At 41.0% G+C, this 23,811-nt stretch overlaps 1 protein-coding gene across 4 annotated transcripts; it reads left to right on the top strand.

The window, feature by feature from the left end:
• Positions 1 to 1,384: 1,384 nt before the first annotated feature.
• LOC137660892 (DGAT1/2-independent enzyme synthesizing storage lipids-like) lies at positions 1,385 to 23,034 on the top strand. 4 transcript variants are annotated; one of them, XR_011047802.1, is made up of 8 exons: positions 1,385 to 1,670; positions 6,011 to 6,341; positions 8,788 to 8,952; positions 14,768 to 14,961; positions 17,098 to 17,158; positions 18,963 to 19,102; positions 19,291 to 19,526; positions 21,126 to 21,201. XR_011047802.1 is itself a non-coding variant. In XM_068396080.1 (7 exons), the coding sequence occupies exons 2-7, from the start codon at positions 6,014 to 6,016 to the stop codon at positions 21,228 to 21,230; spliced, it is 993 nt and encodes a 330-aa protein (XP_068252181.1). In that variant the 5' UTR covers positions 1,385 to 1,670; positions 6,011 to 6,013; the 3' UTR covers positions 21,231 to 23,034. The 4 variants fall into 4 exon arrangements, 3 of the variants coding, with proteins under 3 accessions (XP_068252181.1, XP_068252182.1, XP_068252183.1); XM_068396080.1 differs by lacking the exon at positions 19,291 to 19,526 and having other exon boundaries at positions 21,126 to 23,034; XM_068396081.1 differs by lacking the exons at positions 18,963 to 19,102; positions 19,291 to 19,526 and having other exon boundaries at positions 21,126 to 23,034.
• Positions 23,035 to 23,811: the final 777 nt, after the last annotated feature.

Genomic DNA, 23,811 nt, shown 5'->3' with positions numbered 1-23,811 from the left:
AGCAGTGTTAGATTTCAGTGTGGTTGGCAGGGCAGCTACATCAACCTGTGTGTCTGGAGCTGCGCCTGGTGTAACTGGAACAGCCCCTTATTTCTTATAGAATCATAGAATCGTTTAGGTTGGAAAGGACCTTTAACATCATTAAGTCCAACTGTTAACCTAGCGCTGCCAAGTCCACCACTAAACCACGTCCCTAAGCACCACATCTACACGTCTTTTAAATACGTCCAGGGATGGTGGCTCCATGACTTCTCTGGGCAGCCTGTTCCAATGTTTGATAACCCTTTTAGTGAAGAAATTTTTCCTGATGTCCAATCCAAACCTCCCCTGGTACAACTTGAGGCCTTTTCCTCTCATCCTGTCACCTGTTACTTTGGAGAAGAGACTGACATCCGCCTTGTTACAACCTCCTTTCAGGTAGTTGTAGAGAGCGATAAGGTCTCCCCTCAGCCTCCTTTTCTCCAGGCTAAACAACCCCAGTTCCCTCAGCTGCTCCTCGTAAGACTTGTGCTCCAGACCCTTCACCAGCTTCGTTGCCCTTCTTTGGACTCTCTCCAGCACCTCAATGTCTTTCTTGGAGTGAGGGGCCCAAAACTGAACACCGTATACAAGGTGTGGCCTCACCACACCCTGGTGTGATACAGAGGGACGATCCCTTCCCTAGTCCTGCTGGCCACACTATTCCTGATACAAACCAGGATGCCGTTGGCCTTCTTGGCCACCTGGGCACACTGCTGGCTCATGTTCAGCCGGCCATCGATCATTGATCTTTTTTTTTTGTTGTTTATACACAGAAGGTAGATCCCGGAATCCCATCCCAGGCTGCAGGGCAGGCAGAAATGCCGTCACAGCGGTGAGAACGCCACGTCCCAACCGCAGAGCGCCAGGATGAGCCGCTGCGGGCGGGAGCCGCGCCGGTGCCGTGCGGGGCCCCGGGAGCAGAGCGGTACGGCTGGCGCTGCGCTTACGGGCATAGTGGGGCGCTGGGAAGGGGGGTTAAACCCGGGCTGCGGCGCTTGCAGCTGTCAGGGAGGCGGCTCGGAGGCCGCCCGGCCCCAGGAGCAGCTGGGTGAACGTGCGGAACCCCTGTTTTTACAGCAGAACGGCGGAACATCGGCCGTGAGACACGCAGCAGCAGCGGAAGCCTGAGGCCGGCACCGGAGGGAGACACACCGAGCAGCGCAGCCAGAGCCCCAGCCCAGCCCGCTGCGGCCCGCGCGGGACCCGGCCACGCCGGCCATCGCCCCCCGCCCGCCCGGCGCCGGCCACTGCCGGCCTCCCGCCCCGCCCCGCCCCGCCCCGCCCCGCCCCGCCCGCTGGCGGGGAACGCGCGCCCCCTAGCGGCGCCCGCTCCTCTCCCGCCGGAAGCGCCGGGCGGTGCGTGCCGGACGGGGTCCGGGCGGCTCCCGCGCCCCCGCCGGCGCGGAGTTCCCCCTTCTCCCCGCTCCGCCGCTACCCTCGTTCCCTCCGCGCCTCCCGCCGCCTCCTCCGCGCCCGCCCGCCGGCGGCACGGTGCCCTCCCGCCTCCTCCCCGCCGCGGGGAGCCGCCCTACCCTGGCCGCCCCGCGGGCACCCGGCCTCCGCGGGGGCGGCGGGCGGAGAAGTAAAACCGGGCCCTGGCAGGGACGTGGGGCTGGAGCCGGAGCCGAAGCCGTCGCCGCCAGGGGAAGGTGAGCGGGCGCTGCCGGGCGGGCCGGAGGGTCCCCGTCCCGCGCCTGGACCCCGCGGCGGTCCCGCAGGTCCCCGGGCGGGAGGTGGCTCGCCTTGGTCACCGCCGAGCTTGGGGCCTTGCTTTAACGGTGGTGGGGAGAGGGACTGCGGCCAGAGCGCGGTGCGGGGGGGGCCGGGGGCGCTGAAGGGGGCAGCCGGGCCGGCGTTGTGTCCTTGTGGTCAGGTGAAAGCAGCTCGGCCCCCCTCCAGCCTCCTGCAGAAGGAACCACGGCCCTGCTATCACAGGAGCAAGAAGCAGGCCAGTCCTCGTTTCAAAACAAGGCCAAGGCCACCCTCTGACTGCCGGGATGTCTCCAGTGGTGGATGCCATTAGCAGGATTATCGGGATCTTCTGGGTTTTTTTGTGTTTGTTGTGTCATTGCTAGTTCTGGTAGAAATGCTCTCCGTAACCACCTGATGCAGTGCAAAGCGGTGTATTTCTGTTGGCAGGGGCACGTCGTGGCTGTCGCTTTTCAGTATCTTTCTGGTTTGGAGATACTGGGATGTTCTCCAGAGGTTCCCCTTACACACTTAATATACATGCTGAAATCACCCTGTGCATGGTTTACAGCAGTATACCTTGATTTCCATAATTGCTTTTTCTAGCATGGTAATAGGCTCTCAGTTAACCCAGTGTCTGCTGACTACAGCTGAAGACCACTGTTGTAGTTTCAGTAACGACTTTTCTGGGTCATATGCTAGAAGTCAGTGAAAGGAATTGTATGTTAGCCTTGTTTCCACTTGACTGCCAGTGCAAAGCCTTAAGTGTGAGTATAAGTCAGTGTGCACTATCATTAGTCAAATGAGGAATTGCATCTTATTCATCTAGTGAAAACGTATGTAAGCTGCTCTATTAGGAAGTTAGAACTTAAATTAAAAAGACTTAGTTTGAACTGCTTAACAGGAAATGTGTTAGTGATGTCAGTTAAAATAAGACGTTCTTTAAGGGTATGCTCGTATTACAGAGAGATTCTGCCTGTACTTTGGCTAAGGATGAGACTTAGTTGTACTGCCCCCCCATTGTAGTTTTTAGCTTTGGTTGTTGACGGATGTCAGAAAACCTCTGACAAGGAGGGCAGGATAGTCTCTCTTTGCTTGGATGAGGTCCTAATCAGAGTGACATTGCCAGTGTTTCTAGAAGACAGTGTGCTTTATCTTGTAACTTTAACTGCTCTGGGCAGTCATAGAGTAGACAGCTGTAAAGTTGGAACAGACCAAAATGATGTTATCTGTTAGTAGCATATATGAACTATGTTGGGATATTTATTCAGTGTGTAGCATCCTGTGGTTTTTATGATCAGGGAGACAGGGTTTGTCTTCCCTTCTTCACTGCCATTGCCTTTGGTAGGGTGTTCAGTGTGGCAGTAACATAAATCACACTTGGGCTTATATTTTTGTGGATGTACCATGGGTGATCAGAACAAATGCTGGACTTGATATAGGGGGAGCAAAATTACAGGAGATAAAGGCCTGGAGAAGGCCTTTGTCTGGTGGACAGTAAGTCGAATATGAGTGAGGATGGCTATCTACATTTTGGGCTATGTTAACAAGGAAGTATTTATTCCCCTCTTTTCGGCACTTCTGAGACCACAAGTCCAGTTCAGAGCCCCGCAATACAAGAGAGATACGGACAAACTGGAAGGGGTGCAGAGAAGGGCCACCAACATTGTTAGCTGGCTGGAGCATGAGAGGCTGAGGGAGCTGTATGTGTTTAGCCTGCTCTTAGTGAGTGGTAATAGAGAGGAGGGTGTTAGACTCTTCTCAGCAAAGGGACAGAAGGCAACAGGCGCAAATTGCAGTGAGGGGGATTCTAACTAGGATAAGGAAAAACATTTTCACCATGAGGGCGGTCAAGCATTGGATTAGGGGCCCAGGGAAGCAGTGGGATCTCCATCTATGGAGATAGTACAAACTGGACTGGACATGGCCCTGAGCAACCTGATCTAACTCCTTAGCAAGAGGTTGGACAAGTGCTGTCCAATAAGTCTTTCCGATATAAATTATTCTATGATTTTTCTTAAAAAGGAGGAAACAACATTGTTCAGAGTAGAGTTGACTGTCCCTAAGAGAAGGCAGTACTTTAGATGGTACCCCTGGGCTGGCAGCAGAGAAGATGTTGGATTTTAGTTTCTTTTACAGGTTAGTGCATAGATATGCAAGTAAACTTATAAAACAGTAATGATTGCATTTGAGGTATTGCATCTAACATTACAGGCAAAAGGGTAAGTAATATTTTGCAAGGCTGACATTTGTGGGCAGGACTTTAAAATTGATGAGGATTTTGTGTTTGGAGAAAGCCATAAACAATTAAAAAATGTAATCAGTAGGAGAATATAACTTTTAAGTAATCTTTAAAGCTATATAATGACCTCTGAGTTTTGAAAAATGTTCCTGTGCCATAACCCATGCTCCATATTGTTCTCTAGCTAGTAGGTGGAACCACTGGAAAAGTCCAGGCATAACAATCTGATAAATATTGTAGTGTTGAATGCTACTCCTAAATCCTGCTTGGTCTCACAAGTTGTGTTTCTTGTATTTGCTGTGGGTGTTTGCTGCCTGACAGGTTCTGGAGTTCAGCTCTGGCAACTGGAATGAGAAAGAGCTTTCTCTTGCTCTCCCACACTCTTGCTCTCTCCCATCCTTTCCCCCTAATAGACACCCCCAAACACACATTGCATGAAATCAGTGAAGTGCATGTTCACTAATGCTACGTGCTTATACATTGCTGAAGATAAACCAGCTGCTCGTCACATTGTCCTCATTAACATGCTGAGGAGCAAAATGTTGTAAGCCTGAATTAGTGGAACAGGTATGGATTGTGGGAGCAAAGTCATCGTCACGAGATCGGTGTTCTTCTAGTTAATAGGAGTTATCTTGAGTAATGTGGGTAGAGGCCGATTTCAAAACAGAAGGAAAAGGAACATACGTGCTCTATCAGAATGGGAGGAAAAATCGAGACTGGGAAATAAGTGAGATGAGTTCTGCTCTAGTACATGCTTCAACATTTCATAGCAAATGTGGAGTAAAACTGATCTGCTACATAGTTTTTATTGCCGTTGGGGTTCTGATAGTATTAACAAAATTATCTTCTGAATTTCAGTCACTTGCTGCTTGCAAAAAACAGAGCGATAGTAAAGGAGTGATAAACATATGTCTGTTTAGGGATAGGAACTCTGCAATCATACATGCTGCAAGTGACATTTTAATAAAACACAACAACCCCAAGCTTAGGTTCTTTCAGAAGTTATTGTTCTTAATCTGTTTCCCTATACAAGCCTGCATTATAGTTGCAAAATGTTTTTCTTTTTGGTCCTGACTAACTGTTACTTCAAGTCTTGACCAAAACTTTTCTAGACTAGGATAATTTTTTTCCCCCAAGGTATTATTTATGTTGTTCTAGAACTGTAGCTAAGATACCCAAGCATACAGGTTGTCACATGTTTGTAAGATGAAGTGAAGAGCAAGTTTTCCCCTAAATTGTACAAAGCTAAGAAAAAAGTGTCGCTCCAGAATTATAGAAAGCCTGAAATATCAGCCCAGAGACGTCTAGCCCTGAAGCTTCTTAGGAGCTGGCATTGGAGAAGAGAGATTCTTATACGTAGACACAGTAAAGCCAGCGCAGTTAAAACTTTAGAGGACTTTTTGTGATCTTTTTTCCTTGTCCTTTCTGCTGCCTCTCTGTTGTGCTCTGGGACTTGGCGTTTCACTATCTGTAAATTTCCAGGTACATTTAAAGGGCTGTACAGGAGTGAAACTTGCTTATTTGCGACCATCTTCTTCCTGAGTCATCGTATGCTTGTGGTTAGTGGAAGTGTTCAGTAGGTTTTTTATAGCACTGGATTTGAGATTGTGCTGTTTCCTGTTGTAGTAAGTGCTTTGGAGAAGGTTTTGAGTGTGTGTATTGTGTAGAACAATAAATTAGACTAATCAATACAGCTTTCTGAAAATCGAAAATATGATATAAATTGGTATTGGTAACAGTATAAATGTTCCGGATCTGTGTTAAGTTGAACAGTTTTTAATGAGATAAAAATCTTAGCCTGAGATTAAACAATTGCACTGTCTTTCTCAATTAGAATTGTCATCATTTCCACTACACAGAAGAAAAGGACTGGAAAAAATCAAGTAAAAGTTTTGCTGTATGAACCATTATGTTTCTAATAGGTGCTGCTGGGGTGTGGGGTAAATGATATATGAATAAAATGCATCAGAGAGGTTTTTTGTATGATTAAACAGTATAGGCAGGTCTATCTTTTTTGAGGATTTATTCATCTGCCCTTTTTTTTTTTTAATTAAACAGGAGATGATAGGTGGAAATGAATCCTGTACTGCAGGACCGATACCTATGTCCTACTTAACATGCCTGACTTACATTCTGGGAGAATGGACTGGCGTCGAGCATATTGAAGATTATCTGAGTTATGCAGTCTACCTTTTATGGCTGCTTTTTCCACTTGCAGTAGTTTTTCTTCTTCCGGGAGTTGTCATCATCCTCTTCTACACTTCCATTCTCCTTCTTCACATTTATAAAAGGAAGAATGAACTAAAGGAAGCTTATTCCAATGATTTTTGGGATGGTGCAAAACAAATGTTGGCTACCCTATGGGATGGACATGGAAGAATATGGCATGGTAAGTGAGATCTGACTTTTCATTAAAAAGTGCTGAAGCTCTTATTCCTGGTTTACTTTTCAGGATTATCAATGTATATCTGATTGTTGCTGCTGTTGCATGAAATCTAAAATTCAGGCCAATTTTTTTTTCCATTTTATCAATGACTGCCAGTGGTGCTTGGGAGGAAAAAAGCCATTGAGACTTTTTTGGATGTAAAATTTTTTGTCTTATGCATTTATTTCTTTGCTGCTACAAAATGAGGTCTTTCATCCAGTTGAATATATATGCAATTCTTTTTTATTGTCTTAATTTTTTTTTCTTTTTTACTTTTTATAACTACTCCTGGATTTCCTCATTCCAGGAGGACCTGAAATGTTTGCTATGTTAAAAATTATATACAATTAGTTATATTATTTCAGAGTCATTATATGAACACTGGAAGTTAAATGCCAGTTCCCTGATAGCTTGTATGTCAGCACATGTTAGCATAATTTAATTTAATTGCGCTTAACCAGTCTTTTACATATAATGCGAAATGTTGGCTAAAAGGAGCACTTAGTGTCAGTTCACTCACTAGTTGCTACTTCAAATTGACTTTAGAGCCCAAAACTTTACAGAACCCTACTTTTTTTAAAAATTTTCTTTCTGTCTATGTATTTTTGACAACTTTCTCTTCTAGAATGTCAAAACTAAGGGCTCTGTTCCTTTTCCTTCTACTATTATTTCTTTTATCGAGACAGACTTAATAAATGATTTGGCTTTTCTTTCTAAGGAAATCATAAGCCTCTTTCAGAACCATTCAGTCTAGATGCAGCTAAAGGAGAAAGAGATGTTTAAGAGCAATTTACATAAAGAACAAATCCTTCTTGAAAATCATCTCTATTTGTTCTCTAGTGAAAGGGAAGTGGGTTTTCAAGGCATTGATACCAGATGGTGCAGCGGCTGTATCAGATAGGCTTTGTAAGACTAAGATGTAACTTTCAAATCTAGGAAAGTATGCTAGATCAAAATCGACAGCTACATCAAAGAGCTTAAAATGCTTACTTCACAATAAAAAGCTATTTACTTTTTTTCATAAGAAAATGATTTTTTAAGGCCTTGGCTCTTCTCATCCTTAGCAACTTTTTCTTTTTATAAGGTCTAACTTTTTATTTGTGCAGAAAAGGTTCTTACCCAGTCCCTCATTGACAATTGTGACTCTTTTCTGCCCTGCCAGCTGCTTCCATGTTCTCTGTATGCTTCTCTTGCTAAAGAATGAAATGTTTAGCAATTTTTTTCCCCCCACTTGATTAATCAATATAAGAAGAACTTTTCATCCTGAAATCTCACAGCATCGGGAGACCCGCGCCCCGCCCCCCCCCCCCCCCCCCCCCGCAAAAAACAACCCCACAACCAAAAAGCCCAAAACCAAACCCCAAAACTGGTGTGTAATACCTGTAACTTCATATATATTATGCAAATGCTGGAGGTAAGTATCATTCTTTTTATGACTGGCTGGCATGGCGCACAGTTAATGGTCACTTGGGATGGTACAGACGATATGCTTGCAATGTATTGCAGCTCCACAGGTATAGAAGGTAAAATAGAGGGAGAAAAGCCAAGAGTGCCTTCAGAATTAAAAAAAAAAATAGTGTAATGGAAATGGCAGAACTGATTAACTCTGGAAGAAGTGACAGGGTTTGGTTTTTTTTGTTGTTGTTGTTTTTTGTTTATTTAAAAAAAACCCCACAAACAAGATACTGTAGCAATACTGCTCAATATTAACTATGTTCTATACTGATGCATTTTGATATTTTGTGTTAAGTGAATATATTCTGCACTGTTAACTTAATTAGAAATGTAGGTTCAGTAAGAAACTTGTGTTTATGTGTGTTTCAATTAAGCATATAAAGCCCCAAATAGCTTTTAGTACTTAGTGATGGAAAAATTGAGTAAGTTTAACCCTGAGAGAAATAACAAAGCTAAGCATCATACCCTGGAGTAAAAGGAGACATGTAAATGGATGTTGTCACGTCAAATCTTCTTCAACAGTTACTGGTGGCAATGAACTTTGAAAGGTAAATAATAGCTTGAAATAGTTGTTTTCACCACTCCTATCCACTCCTTATTGTGATTCCTCTTGAATTATTGATTCAGAGGACTCTGCAGCCTTGAAGACAGTGAACTGAAAAAATAAGGAAAAATTATATAGTTCAAGACAGTGAGACTGAGTGTTTTGTTTTTCAGGGTTTTTTTTGTTGTTCTTTCTTTAAATGTGGCTCTTCTGCTTTAAATGAAACTTGTATCTCCTGTGAAAGCAACTTAGTAAATGCTGCAAGTCACCTCTTGATTTTTTAGCAGTCATTTTGCTCTTACCACCTCTCAACAGCTATGGGTTTCAGTTTGCCAACTTGCCACAAGTTAGTTTCTTTGTAGTAGAATTGTATTAAACTTTGACATCTGTTATGCGTTTGCCTCCTAACAGGTTATGAGCTTCATGGTGTAAAAAATATTCCCGAAGGACCAGGACTTATTGTGTTTTATCATGGAGCTACTCCTACTGACTGTATCTATTTCATAGCTAGACTTCTTATAGAAAGGAAGAGAATATGCCACGTAGTAGCTGATCATTTCGTCTTTAGATTACCAGGTAATATACTTCATTATAAACAATCAGTTTGAGAACTCTAATTTTTTTTTTTTAAGCTGCAATTAATAAAAATTGTGCCATGAGAGCACAGCTCTCAGAACAGACATTCAGACAAATTTAGTGAAAGTGTTGAAGTACAGCTGTCTCTAACATGTTCTTTACAAACAAGAATGAGTTTACAGGACTGGCCCATGCAAGGATGGGTTATACTCCTGGCTGGGCAGCACCTTCCAACAACTCTAGGCTGTTTAGAAACAAAGAGGTCATGAGAGAAACAGTTGTCTCTGTATTAATTGGTAGCAGAGACTTCAATAAGATGTTTCTTTTTTTTATTAATATAGGCAGAATGAGTGGTGTAACTTGATCAAGAAATAAACTGTTTGGAAGCAGTGCCCTTTAAGTGGACAATATTAGTCTGGGGAGATGATGTATTTTCATATCCCACCCAGCTGAGTATGGTGGGCAGTGGAACGTGTCCCCAAGAAGACTGTTCCAAGTAGAATCTTTTTTGGAGGAAAGCTGTAGAAGTGTTCAGCAAGTTTGTGCGAAACTTGAGGTGCAGCATGAAGAAAATGAAAAATATGTTTAGGGCAAAATTTTGGCTGGACAGCCTAGTGAAAAATGCTGCTGACGGGTGAGATTAATTATGTGAGGGGTTTGGTTTTTGTGTGTGTGAAATACAGTAGTACCCAGTTCTTTTCCCAAGTTCATTTTGTGACTAAAAACCTCGTAATTCATTTTGTGAATTTACAGGAGTGTTCTGTAGTGGACTGATGCTTTTATTGGAAACAAGTCGTATCAGAAAACTGTCCTTTTGCCGGTATAGTTTTATTTCAGCCTTAATCACTGAAAACGGAACTTTTTCATACTGATAACAGCATGGCTTTGCCTCTACAACTGCTTTTGCCAGCAGACTAGAATTTGTCAGTTGATTATCACATCTTATGCATACAGCTGACTAATGTAACCTATTTTGTAATTTAGATTTGGCTCCATATTATATCTATTAATACTTATGCACAGTTATCAAATGGGAGATTATTTTGTTTTTCTCCATTTCTTCTTTAAAATAAGGTTCTAAGTGTGAGTAAACTTATGAGTCCCCCAGGTGTCATTTAGTAGCATTGCAGAGACATCTGGCTGAATGGCTGCTCTTGAAGAATTGGGTTCAGCAGTACAACGTCTAGCTAACAGCTGGTTTCTCCAGGTATTCCTCAGGGAATGATACTGGAACCAGCGCTGCTTAATGTTTTTATTGCACATCTGGATGAGGGGTTGGAGTGTGCTTGCAGGAAGTTCACTGGTGATACCAAACTGGGGGAGCAGTCGATACACTGAGGGTTAGAGCTAGTATTCAGAGTGCCTTCACAGAAATGAACTGGCAGAAACATCATAAAGTTCAGCAAAAGCAAACGTGAAGTTGTGCATCTGGGATGGAGCAATCCGATGTGACAGTACCCTGGGGAGAAGGTGGCTTTATAGGAAAGGACTTTGGCATTCTAGTGGACAACAAGTTGAAAGAGAGTGAGAAGCGTGCCCTAGCAGCAAAGAAGGTGAACTGCACGTTGAGCTTTTTTTAGCATGAGTGTAGCCAGCAGGTTGAGTGAAGAGGTTTTTTCTCTTGGCTTGGCACCTCTGCAAGCACATCTCACAATATGGTGTCCAGTGCTAGACAGTACAACACACTAGAGCGTGTTCAGTGGATGATGGGGGGCTGGAACACACAATGTATGAGGAGAGGCTGAGAACTGGATTTGTTTGGTCTGTACCAGATAAGGGTGGGGGAAGATGTTATTGCTGTCTTCAGCGACCTAACGGAAGGGTGCAGAGAAGAGGGAGTCGGAGTCTTCTCACAGCGATAGAATGAGAAGCAACAGAGTCAAGTTGCAACACAGGAAATTTTGATTAGACATGTGGAAAGGTATTTTACCGTGAGAGTGATCAGACACTTGAACAGATTGCCTAGACAAGTTGGGGAATCTCCATCCCTGGAGACTTTCAAAACTCCACTGGGTGAGGCCCTGAGCAGCCTGATCTAGTTGGACCCGCTTTGAGTGGGAGGTTGGACTAGATGACCTTCAGAGGTCCCTTCCAACCTACATAATTCTCTGGTTCTGTGAATGAATTAAGGCTATTCAGGGAAGACAAGCCCAAAGAGCCCAGACAATGTTCTGGATTGTGTTTCAAAATCGGCACAATAATCTGTGACTGGCAACCCAGATAGATGCTACCTCTCTTGTGAATCGAACCAGAAAGACTGCCATAATTTTATTCTAGTACTAAGACTGCCTGATCTTGATTAAGTCTTCAGATTAAATTGGATGCCTTTTCAGAAGATATTTTAGTTAATCAAGTTATTATGCTCAATGCAGGAGAAATGGGGGAGTGGGGTGACTGGTGGGTTTGAGGAGTCTATAGACTGTTAGACACATTGGATTAGATGATTTAATGATCCTTCTGTTTTTATCTACTATGAGTAGTTGTGAGGAATGGCTTGTCCCATAAATCTGAATCTCAGGTCCATGCCAGTATGCAATTGCCAATATGCAGTCTCATTGCATCCTCTGCATTGGGCGCTGCTGTCCTGAATTAACTGCAATTAAGTGGAGTGTGTTTGTAAAATGTTGCTGTGCCTCCTAAAGGATGCTGAGCCTGCAAGGGATCAAACATGCCTCTCCCTATGCTTAGTCTTGAAAGATACAGCTTGATAACTTATGGAGGTGAATCTAACCTAATAGGAGACCTCCTATAGATATCTGGAGGTTCCTATTAAACATTGCCTAATGCGTCTGTCTTTCACATAGGAGCAAAAGGAAATGATTTCATTGTCTCAATTTATACTGTATCAATACTATGTGTGCTTCTGTTGCTTGTGTTTTGGGGCAGAAGAATATGAAATATGGTCCTGCGTCTTCTTTTTTTTCCTTTTTCTTTTAAATACTGGACGTTAGTCACAGAAAAACAAAACATTCCAGTGGTTTCTGGTTCTTTTAGGTTCTTAGCTGTGTAATGCTCAGGAGGACATGGATTTCTCTAAGGCTGAGTTAAGAAAAAATCTTTTCCCAAAGAGTGCAGTGAGGACTGAGATTTCACTCATGTTCTTCTCTGTCACCCTCTCCTATAGTAGGGCCCATGTTTGCTTCCTAGAGTCATCTGGGAGCCCTCTTTAAAAGGTTCCCTGTTATTTTAGGGATCTAAGATAGTCCCTGTCCTGTAATGTCCTGGAGGAAGGAGCTGTGGCTTCTTGTCTGTTTCACGTACAAGGTGTTGCAAAGTGTCTTGTGGACTAGATGTTCTGCAGATGTACATGCATGGTTACCTATGGTTGTGGAAGGTTGGATTCAATGGTCTAAATGATTCCTCTCTTATCTGTCGTCCTAAAGATCAACCACAGAAAAAAGGCGACATCCTTGCCATCTTGCTACCAGGTAGCTGACAGTCCCTATGTTACATTCACTGGGGCTAAGTTAGAGAAATGTATATAGTGCACTTACTGAGATAAGTGGTAAATGCATTCCTGGGTATGCTCCAAAGGGTTTTCAAACATCAGTGTAGACACGATGTTGTGGAGAATAGGAGAAGAGTGTGCTGGGGCAAAGGGCAGAGTCCAGGTTGAACTGTGGAATAAATTCAAGTTTGGACTTCTTGATATTTGAAAAAATTAATATCCCTTCATGCTCTGGAGGGCTAAAAAACTGTGCTTAAGATAATTTTGAGAGTTGTTTTTTTGTTTAAACTGGAAAAATAGATTCTTGGTCACTTAACAGCCAGGTACTACCCCAGTGTTTCTTCTGACTCCATGATGGTCTTTGCCTTTGGCACAGAGTACCCTGGCTGTCCCTTCAGGGCCGCTGCACTAGTTCCTGTCTCTCTGCTGCCCTAACAGAGCCAGGTTCTTCTTCTTTGCTACTGGAGCAGACATACAGATGGTAATGTATGATCTGCTGGCTAGGCTATGAGGTACAGCTCAGAATACAAAGTTTATACTAAAAGTAAAGGGGGGAAATATGACTGAGAAATGTTGTGAAGACTTGAAACCCCACCACTATTCTGTTCTTTTTTTTTTTTTTTTCCTGACCTGTGAACTAGACAGACTCATATGGTGTTTCTCTGTCACCCCCGGCCCTTCCCCAGCATGTCCAATGCAGAAAGAAAAACTATCTTCACAGCTTCTGCTTCCTTGGAGTCTGTCTTCCTGCTTGGCTCAACCCTTCTCATTACTGTTTTGTATCTCTCCTGAACTCACTGATAGGAAGGGCTGAGAGACATGCAGCTTCCTACCACCAGGTATATTCTAGAAAGCTTTAATTAGTTTGGGTATGTAAAACCTTGTAAAAACCAGCTATTTCAGACTCCACGAACAAAGCACCTGAGAGAAATTAAATTACTTTAGGAAAACTCTATTCCAGGAGCCCTGTGTGCAAATGCTACTAGATGAAGACTGCTGCTGTCAACCTGCAGTGTGTGAGACAGGCACAGCACAGCCGTGATGGAGCATGTGTTCTGTTGTCATGTTTTCAGATAGATCCCAACTGTGTATAGATATAAATCAGGAGTAATTATACTCACACCAACTACAAAGACTAGTTAGAGATCAGAGTTTAGTTAAGAATAAACTAATGATGTGCTGCCTTATGCTCTCCTTCCCAAGCCCTTATTTTATGCGGGCTATAAGAGAAGACAGATCTCTGTCTTCTTAACTATATTTGAACTCTTCTTCAGTGTGTGTGTTCATAGTAACAGCTATTCATTTGTTAACGTGAGGTTAAAAAATGAAGATGTGTTATTGAGGGGCAAACTTGACTAGATCAGATCTGTGTCCTTGTCTATGGCTGATAAGGTTGTTTGCCTCAGTGGGAAACTTCAAGAAAGAGAAGTAGTCTTTCCCATACTGCTCAGTCATCTAAAGTTCCCTTTTTGGCATGCAAATTGGGATATATACTGATAAATACTATATAAATTTAAAATTTATTGAGCCAAGTGAACAGGATTGATCTCCTGCAAACAGAGGTTTATGCTAGTTATGTTCTTTCACATTAGACTAGTTGTCTAAATTGATCAGGTATGTGCCCATTTGATGCTTGTAAGCAAATTTTTGATGTTCTGCTGTTTCTTGAAGAGTAGGGTCAGTATGACATTTTAAATTCAAGATGATATGAGGAGTTTGTGTAACTTAACAGTTAAAAACTTCAGTAAATTAAAAATCATTACCTAAGATGAATATACGCAATCCAGACTTGCCAGATACCTCTTTGTGTAAAAGGCGGTCCGGGTACTCACAGACTGAACCAGGGAGTTAATTCCTCCAGTGATCTGTAACACAGAGAATGCTGCATTTTCTTTGTCATTCTTCTTGCGCACAAACTGCACTTTGTTTGCCAAAGTTAACAAAACAAAAAAAACACAACAATTTGCTGGTATTTTCTCTTGTTGCACTTTATTAGGACTGTGCTACATTTGAAAAGTAGAGCTTGGGCGAGGAGCCAGTGCCCTGGAGCCGACTTAACAACTCCTTTGAAGGGACATATGAAAGATGGCACAGAGTGCTTGCCACTTTTTTCCAGTTTAGTGCTCGTTGTGAGATAGCACCTGACTTTACTATGACAAAAAGCCACTGAAAACTATAAATCTTCAACTTTTTACACCAAAATTTATAAGGAGGACTCAATGCTTCAGTCCCTCTAGAAACATCTTTGATTTGGGGTTACAGATTATTAGACAAGTAAGTTTTAGCCATTGTATTCTGTGTTGGGAATCTGTACTCAATGATAGCATGAATTAACATTTTCTGAATTAATATTATCTTACCCTACAGGTTTTAAAATATTACTTGATGTACATGGTGTTATGCATGGACCAAAAGAAGAATGTGTCAGTGCTCTGAAGAAGGGCTGTCTGCTAGCCATTGCCCCAGGTGGAGTTCGGGAAGCACTCTTTAGTGATGAAATGTATACTATTATCTGGGGTAATCGGAAGGGCTTTGCTCAGGTGGCCATTGATGCAAAAGTGGTGAGTAGTATGGCAGATCACAGAAGAGAAGCAAAGAATGCTAACTTATTAGTACTTTCTTCCAGGGAAAGCTGTTTTGATTGTCTTCTATTTGGTGTTACATTGCTGAGTGTCATGAATGTGGTCTACTTGCTCTCGTAACTACATCTCAAGACTCTTTTTTGTTGCTTTTGCTAAGAAGGCTTTGGAGTTAGCTAAGAATAGTGTGGTCAGGAAATCCAGAGTTTAAAAGAATGGGAGATGAAGTCCAGGGTGGTTTCTACATTACAAGCTTGTGCTGTTTTACACATGTGATGGCTCCACCTCTGACCAGAATGGTTGGGAAGCAATCATACATCAACATTTCTATTTCCCCTATCGCTGAAGTATACTGTGACCCAGCACAGTATAGACTTACTGGCACTATGTACTGTATTGGCATTTTTATGGTAGTAAGGGATGTCTAGGGCAGCAGGAGACGCTATTCACTAGTGTGAACTGTTTCTCAGTTCTAATATATAGCATTGTGCTTGGTCAGCAGGCAGATAATTATTCATATGGGACCAACTGTGAAAGGCACATAGGTGTATGATATATTTGAATTGCAACTATTTTAATAATCCTTTTAGAGTTCCTCTCATTCTGTATTTGTACTTGAAAGATGTGTGCATATGTCCTTAGGTCTGCATGTGCCTAATTTGAAAGTAAGTCTCACACCAAGAGTTATATATTTAGGTACTGTCACAGAGAGACTAGTTAAATCTCTGGATTTTATACAGAAATAGAATACTTTTAAGACCCAATTTTAAGTGTGTGTCACTTTTCTCAGGAGGAAAATAACACAGTTGAAACAGGATATTTTCAACAGATTTAGATTTTACTAATGTATTGTAATAGCATATGAAAAGTCATTCTTGGGATTCAACTATGGTTGTACTAGTTGTATTTATTTTATTTAATGTATGTTCAGTTCCCTTTGTGCACTCACAAAGATCTTGAAGCTTCAGCCCCCCCTAAAAAAACCCCTGAGAGATGCAGTAGAATAGGAATAGTGTCGGAGGCAGGCTGAAAGTGGGGAAAATATCTTTATTTTGATTAAAGGTGAACTCTAAGTCACCCTTAATCATGAGCATAACTCCTTATGGAAAGAAAAATATGTCTAAAACATCAGAAAAATGTATCTAAAACTGGGACCTTCAACTTCTTGAAGTTGTCTCATTTCAGCAGTTTGCCAGAATATTTGTCATATAAGCCACCTTGGTACATGCAAAAATCTCTACCTATGTGTCAAAAAGAAAATGTTCCAAGTAAGATGGTTCTAGAATAAAGAAGTTTGTTACCATTCAGTTTAGGCAACTGCACTTCTTTTTATTCTCTATAGTTGCATTGGATTATTTACAGACTACCCCCTTCCCCCAAATAAACCCAACTTGATACCTCTCTGAAAAGTTTCATTTACTAGCTCATCTCCATGCTTGTTTAAAAAAGTGTGAAAGAACCTGAACATCTGAAAATCCCATAAAGAGTTCTGTATTTCTGATGATGCTATGTACAGTGACTACATATTATAAAATAATGTTAAAAAACTTCAGGTACTAGTCGACCCCATCCCGGTTCTTGTAAATCTTGACAAGCTCAAAACCAGCAATAAAACCTTGAAATATTCAAGAGCATTCCAAATAGTCATCAACAGAAGTAAATCATGGACGTGTATTGAATATGGCATACCATGTGTGAAGCAATACAATCAACATAGCAGAGATGAATCAGACAAGTTTAGGGTCCCAGTCCTGTGAATTCTTCCCTTTGAGCATAAGTAGAAATTAGGTAAGAGGTTTAACTACTTAAGTCACAACTTTGCAAACACTGCTAGACAAGAGGAGGCCTAAATGCTCCGTAGGTTCTGAAATCTTGGACTGCTTTGAAAAAATGTATTTGCTGAAACAGTGACTCACTTGAAATCTCATGCTATGCTCCAGCTTGAAACCTCATGGCAGAAGGTTGCAGAAGAACTTAAGAATACCTGTTTTGCTCTCTATATGTCCTTGTCTGAAAACACTTCTGAAATTAATTTGCTTGTTGGGTTTAAGTGACGTAGAAGTTTTTTAGATAGTGCTATCTTCATTAAATTCTTAATTATTTTTTTTTCCCTCCTAGCCCATCATTCCTATGTTTACACAAAATGTTCGAGAAGGCGTTAGGACATTAGGAGGAATAAGTAAGATATTTTCTATTTTTTTGTAGTTTATTTTTCCATATATGTTTAGCCTATCTCTGTAGAAATAATCCCCATATAAATTTGAAATTTAACACAGCCTTGTTTCTGGAGGTTTGCTCTCCGGTAGAGTGCAGAGATTATTAGGATTTAATATCAGCATTAGATAATACGGTATTGGGTCATCTAAGTTACTCTCCAGATAACAGTGTGCCTTCACAGAAGCAGCAGAAGAAAGGAAAAACGAGCCGGAAAAAGGCAAATAGATTTAGAACACTTTTTTTCTCTGCTTATTCTGCTAGGCCAACTCTAGATTTTCTGCTGTCTGTTAAGAAGCAAAGCAAACAGGGGTTTGCAACTGACACGTAATTTCTTTAAACGTCCTTCTAAAGCTCTGTGCTTACGCCTCTACCTGTACTTAAACTTTGAATGGTTTGAAATATGTTTGATCTGTTGTTGTTTTACTATTCAGCAATAGACCTGTGATTCCTCACAAAACCTTGCATTTGCCTGCTGTCTTTCCTCATCTATATGGGAGTTCCAGCCAGCACACCAATAGATGGGTATATGTCTGAAGGGTCGACCTCTGGGATGATTAGATGCCCACATCTCTGCTGATGTGCTAGTGTTAAACTCCCTTTTTTTTTATATTCTCCTTCACACCCCATGTTCTGCCTCAAGTATGGCATTGTCATCTTCATCAGAGGACTGCAGAGCGAAACAGTTCTGTTGCTTTCCCCCTCTAATTAAAAGCTATATATTGCATGGAGAAAGCCAAGGCATCAGATGTAGACGTGCAGAATAATTCACACGTTTTTCAGGTTGTACAAAAATAAACAGCAATTAACTGTTGCTGTGTTCAGGAGAATCTTCCCAAACAAGCAGAAATTGAAACCAAAATCATTCATGCTACTTGTATTCTACAGCAGAGGTGCTAGAGGAATTGAATTCTGTTGATCACTGGAGGTGTTACTCCAGTTTCAGTAGTTTTTGAATTTTCTTTGTTCTTCTCAGTTGTGTACAGAAAATTCCACATTTTGGTAAGAATTTTTTTATGCCAACACCTCAGTTAAAGGAATTTCTTGTCTAAAATTGAGAGAGAGAATATTAGCACCTTCAAGGAAGCATTAGCATTCTTCAAGGAATCTGTTCTGGGTGCATTTGGGCTAGATGCTTAGAAGGTGGCATGTGGGGAAGAAGATGTGTCCTCCTACCACTGGTTGAAATACCTGTTTTTTCTCTCTTTTTATATTGCACTGCAACCAGTGTGTGATCTGCAAGAGCAATTAAGTGTTTTAGCATGACTTGTCTTTAAGCAGATAAGACTATTTATGATCCTCTAGACCTCAGTGGGACTGAACAAAACAGTCTTCCAGTACTAGTTTCTTATGCTAACCTGTAAAATTATCTGAACTGTAACCCGTATTGTGTAGCATTCCCTCCCTCTCCAGAGAGGCAGCTACCGGATTTTTCTCCTCTTCTTCCTTTTCTTTGCGTCTACTCTTTGGAGGAGAGATTTCACACCAAGTTAAGCTGGAAACAAGTCTAATGTTAGCATTAACACAGCTTTTAGGAAATGAAAGTCAAGGGTAGAATAGCACTTGAGATGACACGTTGTTTGAGAATCTGGGTCAGGGGCTGGATTACTTGACAAGCCAGTTTCAGTTTTAAGACTTACTGGGGAAAAGAAAATTTACAGAATAATCTCAGTGTGTCTCTCTCTCTTCCCCCACTCCCTGCCTCTCCTCCCCACCCTTGCTTGTCCTTCTTCTGCTTTCCTCCTTCCCCCTAAATTTTTTCACATTAGAAATACTGAGGTCACTATATGAACGTATTAGATTGCCAGTAGTTCCTCTGTACGGTGGGTTTCCAGTCAAGCTTCGTACATTTATTGGAGAACCCATTCCATACGAACCAAATGTAACTGCTGAGGAACTAACTGCAAAGGTAAGATAGATGTGCATATATATATTTATAATATTGACTGTTTTGATAGAAAACACTGGAATATTTTTGTGAAGTGATTTCTGCCTTGAAGCTAGTTATAGAAGTTGATGGAATCATGTTAAGCTTTGGTCTTGCTTAATTCTGAACGCCATTCTTAAATGCTACCTTTTTATTACTACACCTTGCAGATGTTCTAGGCCTTTTAAAATCAAAACTGCACCCTATATTTACTTCAAGAAACAACTTGCTTTAGGGACTGAAGAAGTTCAGTCAGATAAGACTGCTCTGGTTTGATAAAGACATAAGCACTTCACCCAGAGGACGTGTTCTGGTTCTTGGTCTTTTCAGAAAATCATGAAGCCTTTCAAATACAGCAAATCTGTGTTCATAAACTATTGAAATTCCATACAATAAAAAAACCAAGGTATATTATTTCACTGCTTTATACAGTGTGTTTTCATTTCTATTTTCTCTAACTTCTCACACAACAAATTAACTTTTGAATGTTCCCCTAGTTCAGATTAAGTGGTTTATAGAGAGGTTTGTCAGGTCTTCATGTTCATTCAGTTTATTAATAAGACTTCACAGTGCGGAGATATAAAACAGTTAAGTGATGGAGCAGTCGGAGGGGGCTGAAATAGCCTTTTTTGAAAGCTCCACAAATGGTCACTTTGAGCATTCTGGAAACTTCACTTGAGAGGAAGAGATTTCTTTCTTCTTGACCTTGCAGGTGTCAGTTCAGTTGTCTCTCCTCATCTGTTTACCCTCTGATTAGATCTCTGCAAAATGACGTCTTAAAATGTTTGTCTGCATTATCTTATGCCCTGGTTATGGAAAACTGATTGGGTTTTTGGGGGGTTCAGTCTGACAGGACTTCAGAACTGTTGGCTTTCAGGAGAGAATGTGTGTTTAAGTGACTCAAATGTGCTTTGGCATCTTACATTTGAGCCAGCCCTCACTTGCTTCTGACTTAAGTGCAAATTCTGCTAGATAAGACCTCTAGAATGTGTATCCCCTAGAATCCTAGTTAGTTAGTGATTTCAAAGTTGTATCTCATGTTTCAGGCTATGGCACAGTATGCATTTTCCCATTATATATAGAAAAGATTAAGCTCAAATTTTTTACCTGATAGAAATTTTAGATCTGTAGAGACACTTAGGATCAGATCTATAACGAAATGTGGGCAGGACTTAACAGTTGATCACATACTTCATATAAACAGTGGGATCTTGTGCCAAGAATCAGTTTTCCCCTTGCTGACCACTGGTTTACAAAGGCAAATAGTTCTCTCTTTTGTCTCTGGCCTTAAGAATTCAGGAGTCTCTGCTTGTCTAGGCAGAAGAGGAAGCTTACAGCATGTCCTCACCGTAGCTTTTGCATATTGCTCTCATTTTGAATGTTCTCCATAGAGCTTTTATATAATAAGAATGGCTGCTATTAACTTCTTGGCCTGCTATGTTTTTGAATGAAAGTGAATGCTGCTGTCTTATACAGTATTTTAGGTGTGGTCTAAGCATGCTTTACAGGACCAGCTCCTTTAGGGTTCTTGGGTGCAGGGAGAATTACTTTGTGCAAGCCAAATGTGCTGAGACACAATTGTGTTTCCAGTGCTACTTCTGAGCATGTGTAGAAGCAAAGTTCTTCCATACTGGAAGAGTGTTACTGATTCAAACCTGAGCATAGGCAGAAGTTTTTGAGTTGCAGTACAGCACACAGGCACTAACATGCTTTATAGATCTAAGTCTCTTCATTAATTTACTCCATCATCATTTTACTGTTGCATGTCACTAATAGAGCTTGTGAACACAGCTACCAGAGATAAAAGATACTAGTTTGTTGGTCTGTTTCTTGGCAGTGATCACACGATCACATCCTGTGGGCTTAAATATGGAAAAATAGTATTTTGAACTTGCAGTAGTTCTGTGATATTTGAAAGGATGAAAAAGAGGCTAGAAATTGTGTTAATGTATGACCAATATAAAGATGACTTAATCTGACCAAAAACTTTTCTCTTTCCCTACAGACAAAAGCAGCACTCCAAGCTCTAATAGAAAAACATCAGAAAATACCAGGAAATATATTTAGGGCTTTAATGGAACGATTTCAAACACAAAAGAAAGACGATTAAGGTCTTCTGAATAAACTACTGTTTAGATATAATATTCTTAAAGTCATATTTGTAACTTATTCTTTCTTCTAATAATAAGTTTTAAATACTGTCCTGATGGTACTGATGTATAACTTAAGATGTAAGACACTTTCCCTTGCCCTTCTTCCTGTCCAGTATCAAGCTCAGGAACCCAAACTTCAAATCATTCGTAATGGGGCAAAGCTTAATTTTTGATATATGCATTCCTACCTTGAAAGTGTGTTTTTTTAAAAAAATGACACTGCAAGTCTTATGCACATGTTCTCTTGTCTTTTTTTTTTTTTGTCCCTCCCCCCCATATGGTTGCCCTTTAACCTGAATGTTAGACCTGCTGTAGAGCTGGAGTCTTACTGTCTTGATCATCAACACTCTGACTAGGTTTTGCAGGCCAGATTAATGATGTACAGCATTTATGAAAACTTTCTTTAGGTTGTTACTCTTTGCTGCTGGAAAACAGTCTTCTGTGGCCTGCAGCACCTCCAGCTATGCCTACTGTGAAAAGTGTTTAGTTTTACTGCGGCAAGCTCAGAAAGTCTGCAGGAGTGAAAATTGATTAGAGAACTGCAGTGAACCAAGGAAGGTTGTAACAGAAACCATCCATATTCTTCAAACACAGTTATTATGTAAGTTATTAAATCAGGGTTGAGAGGGAAATCTATATACTTTCCTTAAGTGAAAACAATTGAATTAACAGGAAAGAGCTGCAGGATTGGGGTTTTGTGCATTTACAGTAAATTATATTACATTTTTGTCTGAACTAAAGCCTATGCTTTTGTTGTCCAAATAGGAAATATCTAAAATATTTCTTCTGATTGCCAGCAAGTTTAATCTACAGTTCTTAAATTAACATCTGGGAACTCTTTAGTTTTGGGATGAGGACGAATTCCTTAAGGAAAGAAGAGAGGTTTTTGCTATATTACGTGGTCTCCTTTCAATGATGTTGGGGTTTGACCTTTTCTTAAAAACAAACAAGCAAGCAAACAAACAAAAAAAACAAACAACCCCCTGAACTTTTGAAAGAGCAGCTGTATTCAATTTAGTATCCATTCCTCCCACCATTTAAGTACATGCTTTGCTTTATGTTATTTTAAATGTGTAAATTAGTGATATTACATTAAGTGAATGTGGATGATGCCCTATGTTAGAAAAATATCACTTTATGGGAAAGAGTCTATAAATTACAGTTTTGCAAAAAGCTTACTTATTTTATGATGTCATTTTATATGATGTTGAATTAATTTTTTTAAACTTGGGGAAGAATCTTGTTATATAAAAGCAAATGTCCATTCTGAAGTTTTTTTAAATGACTTGGGTTTTATTTGAAGGCAAGATTGTGTTCTTTTGAATTTTAATTATGTTAACACAGTATGTCATTAAAAATGATGATGCCAAATTCCTGCATCGGAGTATAACTTAAGTATGTCTTTATTTTTACTGTCCATCTTGAGGAAAATGTACATCAGTCTGTAGTGTGGAATTCTCAAAGGCAGCTGAACATGCTTTGTGTTGAGGTTGCGTATGTGTAAAAGAAAACTCAGTCTAAAAGTTTCTGTTAGACATGAACAGACTTTTGTGATCTGAGATTTTTGTAAAATTTATTTTACTAAATATGTGGGTTGTTTGATGCAGTTTTGTCCCTTTAAGTATTGAAAGATAGGTGTAAAAAATGAAGGGCAGTATTGGTACTCTTTAAGTGTTCATATTTGTATAGGCCTTTTGTATTTATTTCTATATAGAAAATAATGTATAGAAGACACCTTTCGAATAAAATTGACAACTGGAACAGGCTTCTGAAGTTTTGTGTTGTGTTTGACCTAAATGAAATGATACATGGCCTGCCCTGCTGAACCTTCAGGGCTCTTCAGCAGCGCGTAATACCCTAGAGAAGCTCTTCTTGCCTAGTGTCTGAATAAGGGGTGGAAGGATCAAAGGCTCAGAAGGAATGAATTAAAGGACAAATAATTCAGACAACAGTGGAATAAAGGGCTAAAGTCACAAAAGCACTAAGGTCCAAGTTTTAATAGTTGTAGTCAGTGCTGCAGGAGGCCTTAACAGGCACGGCAGTACCACTGTAGTTACATTTAAGATTCCACAACAGAAAATCTGTCATAAATTCTGACTAGTAAGGTTATTTGTACATATTTGGTATGTGAATGATTACACAGAATCACAGAATGTTAGGGATTGGAAGGGACCTTGAAAGATCATCTAGTCCAATCCCCCTGCCGGAGCAGGATTACCTAGATCATATCACACAGGAACGCGTCCAGGCGGGTTTTGAATGTCTCCAGAGAAGGAGACTCCACAACCTCTGTGGGCAGCCTGTTCCAGTGTTCGGTCACCCTCACTGTAAAGAAGTTTTTCCTCATATTTATGTGGAACCTCCTGTGTTCCAGCTTGCACCCATTGCCCCTTGTCCTGTCAAGGGATGTCACTGAGAAGAGCCTGGCTCCATCCTCATGACACTTGCCCTTTACATATTTAAAAACATTAATGAGGTCACCCCTCAGTCTCCTCTTCTCCAAGCTAAAGAGACCCAGCTCCCTCAGCCTCTCCTCAT

The sequence above is a fragment of the Nyctibius grandis genome, chromosome 3 (assembly GCF_013368605.1).
Source record: "Nyctibius grandis isolate bNycGra1 chromosome 3, bNycGra1.pri, whole genome shotgun sequence".
Classification (NCBI taxonomy): domain Eukaryota; kingdom Metazoa; phylum Chordata; class Aves; order Nyctibiiformes; family Nyctibiidae; genus Nyctibius; species Nyctibius grandis.
Note: the sequence above shows the minus strand (reverse complement) of the source record. Positions and strands in the feature narration are given on the sequence as shown.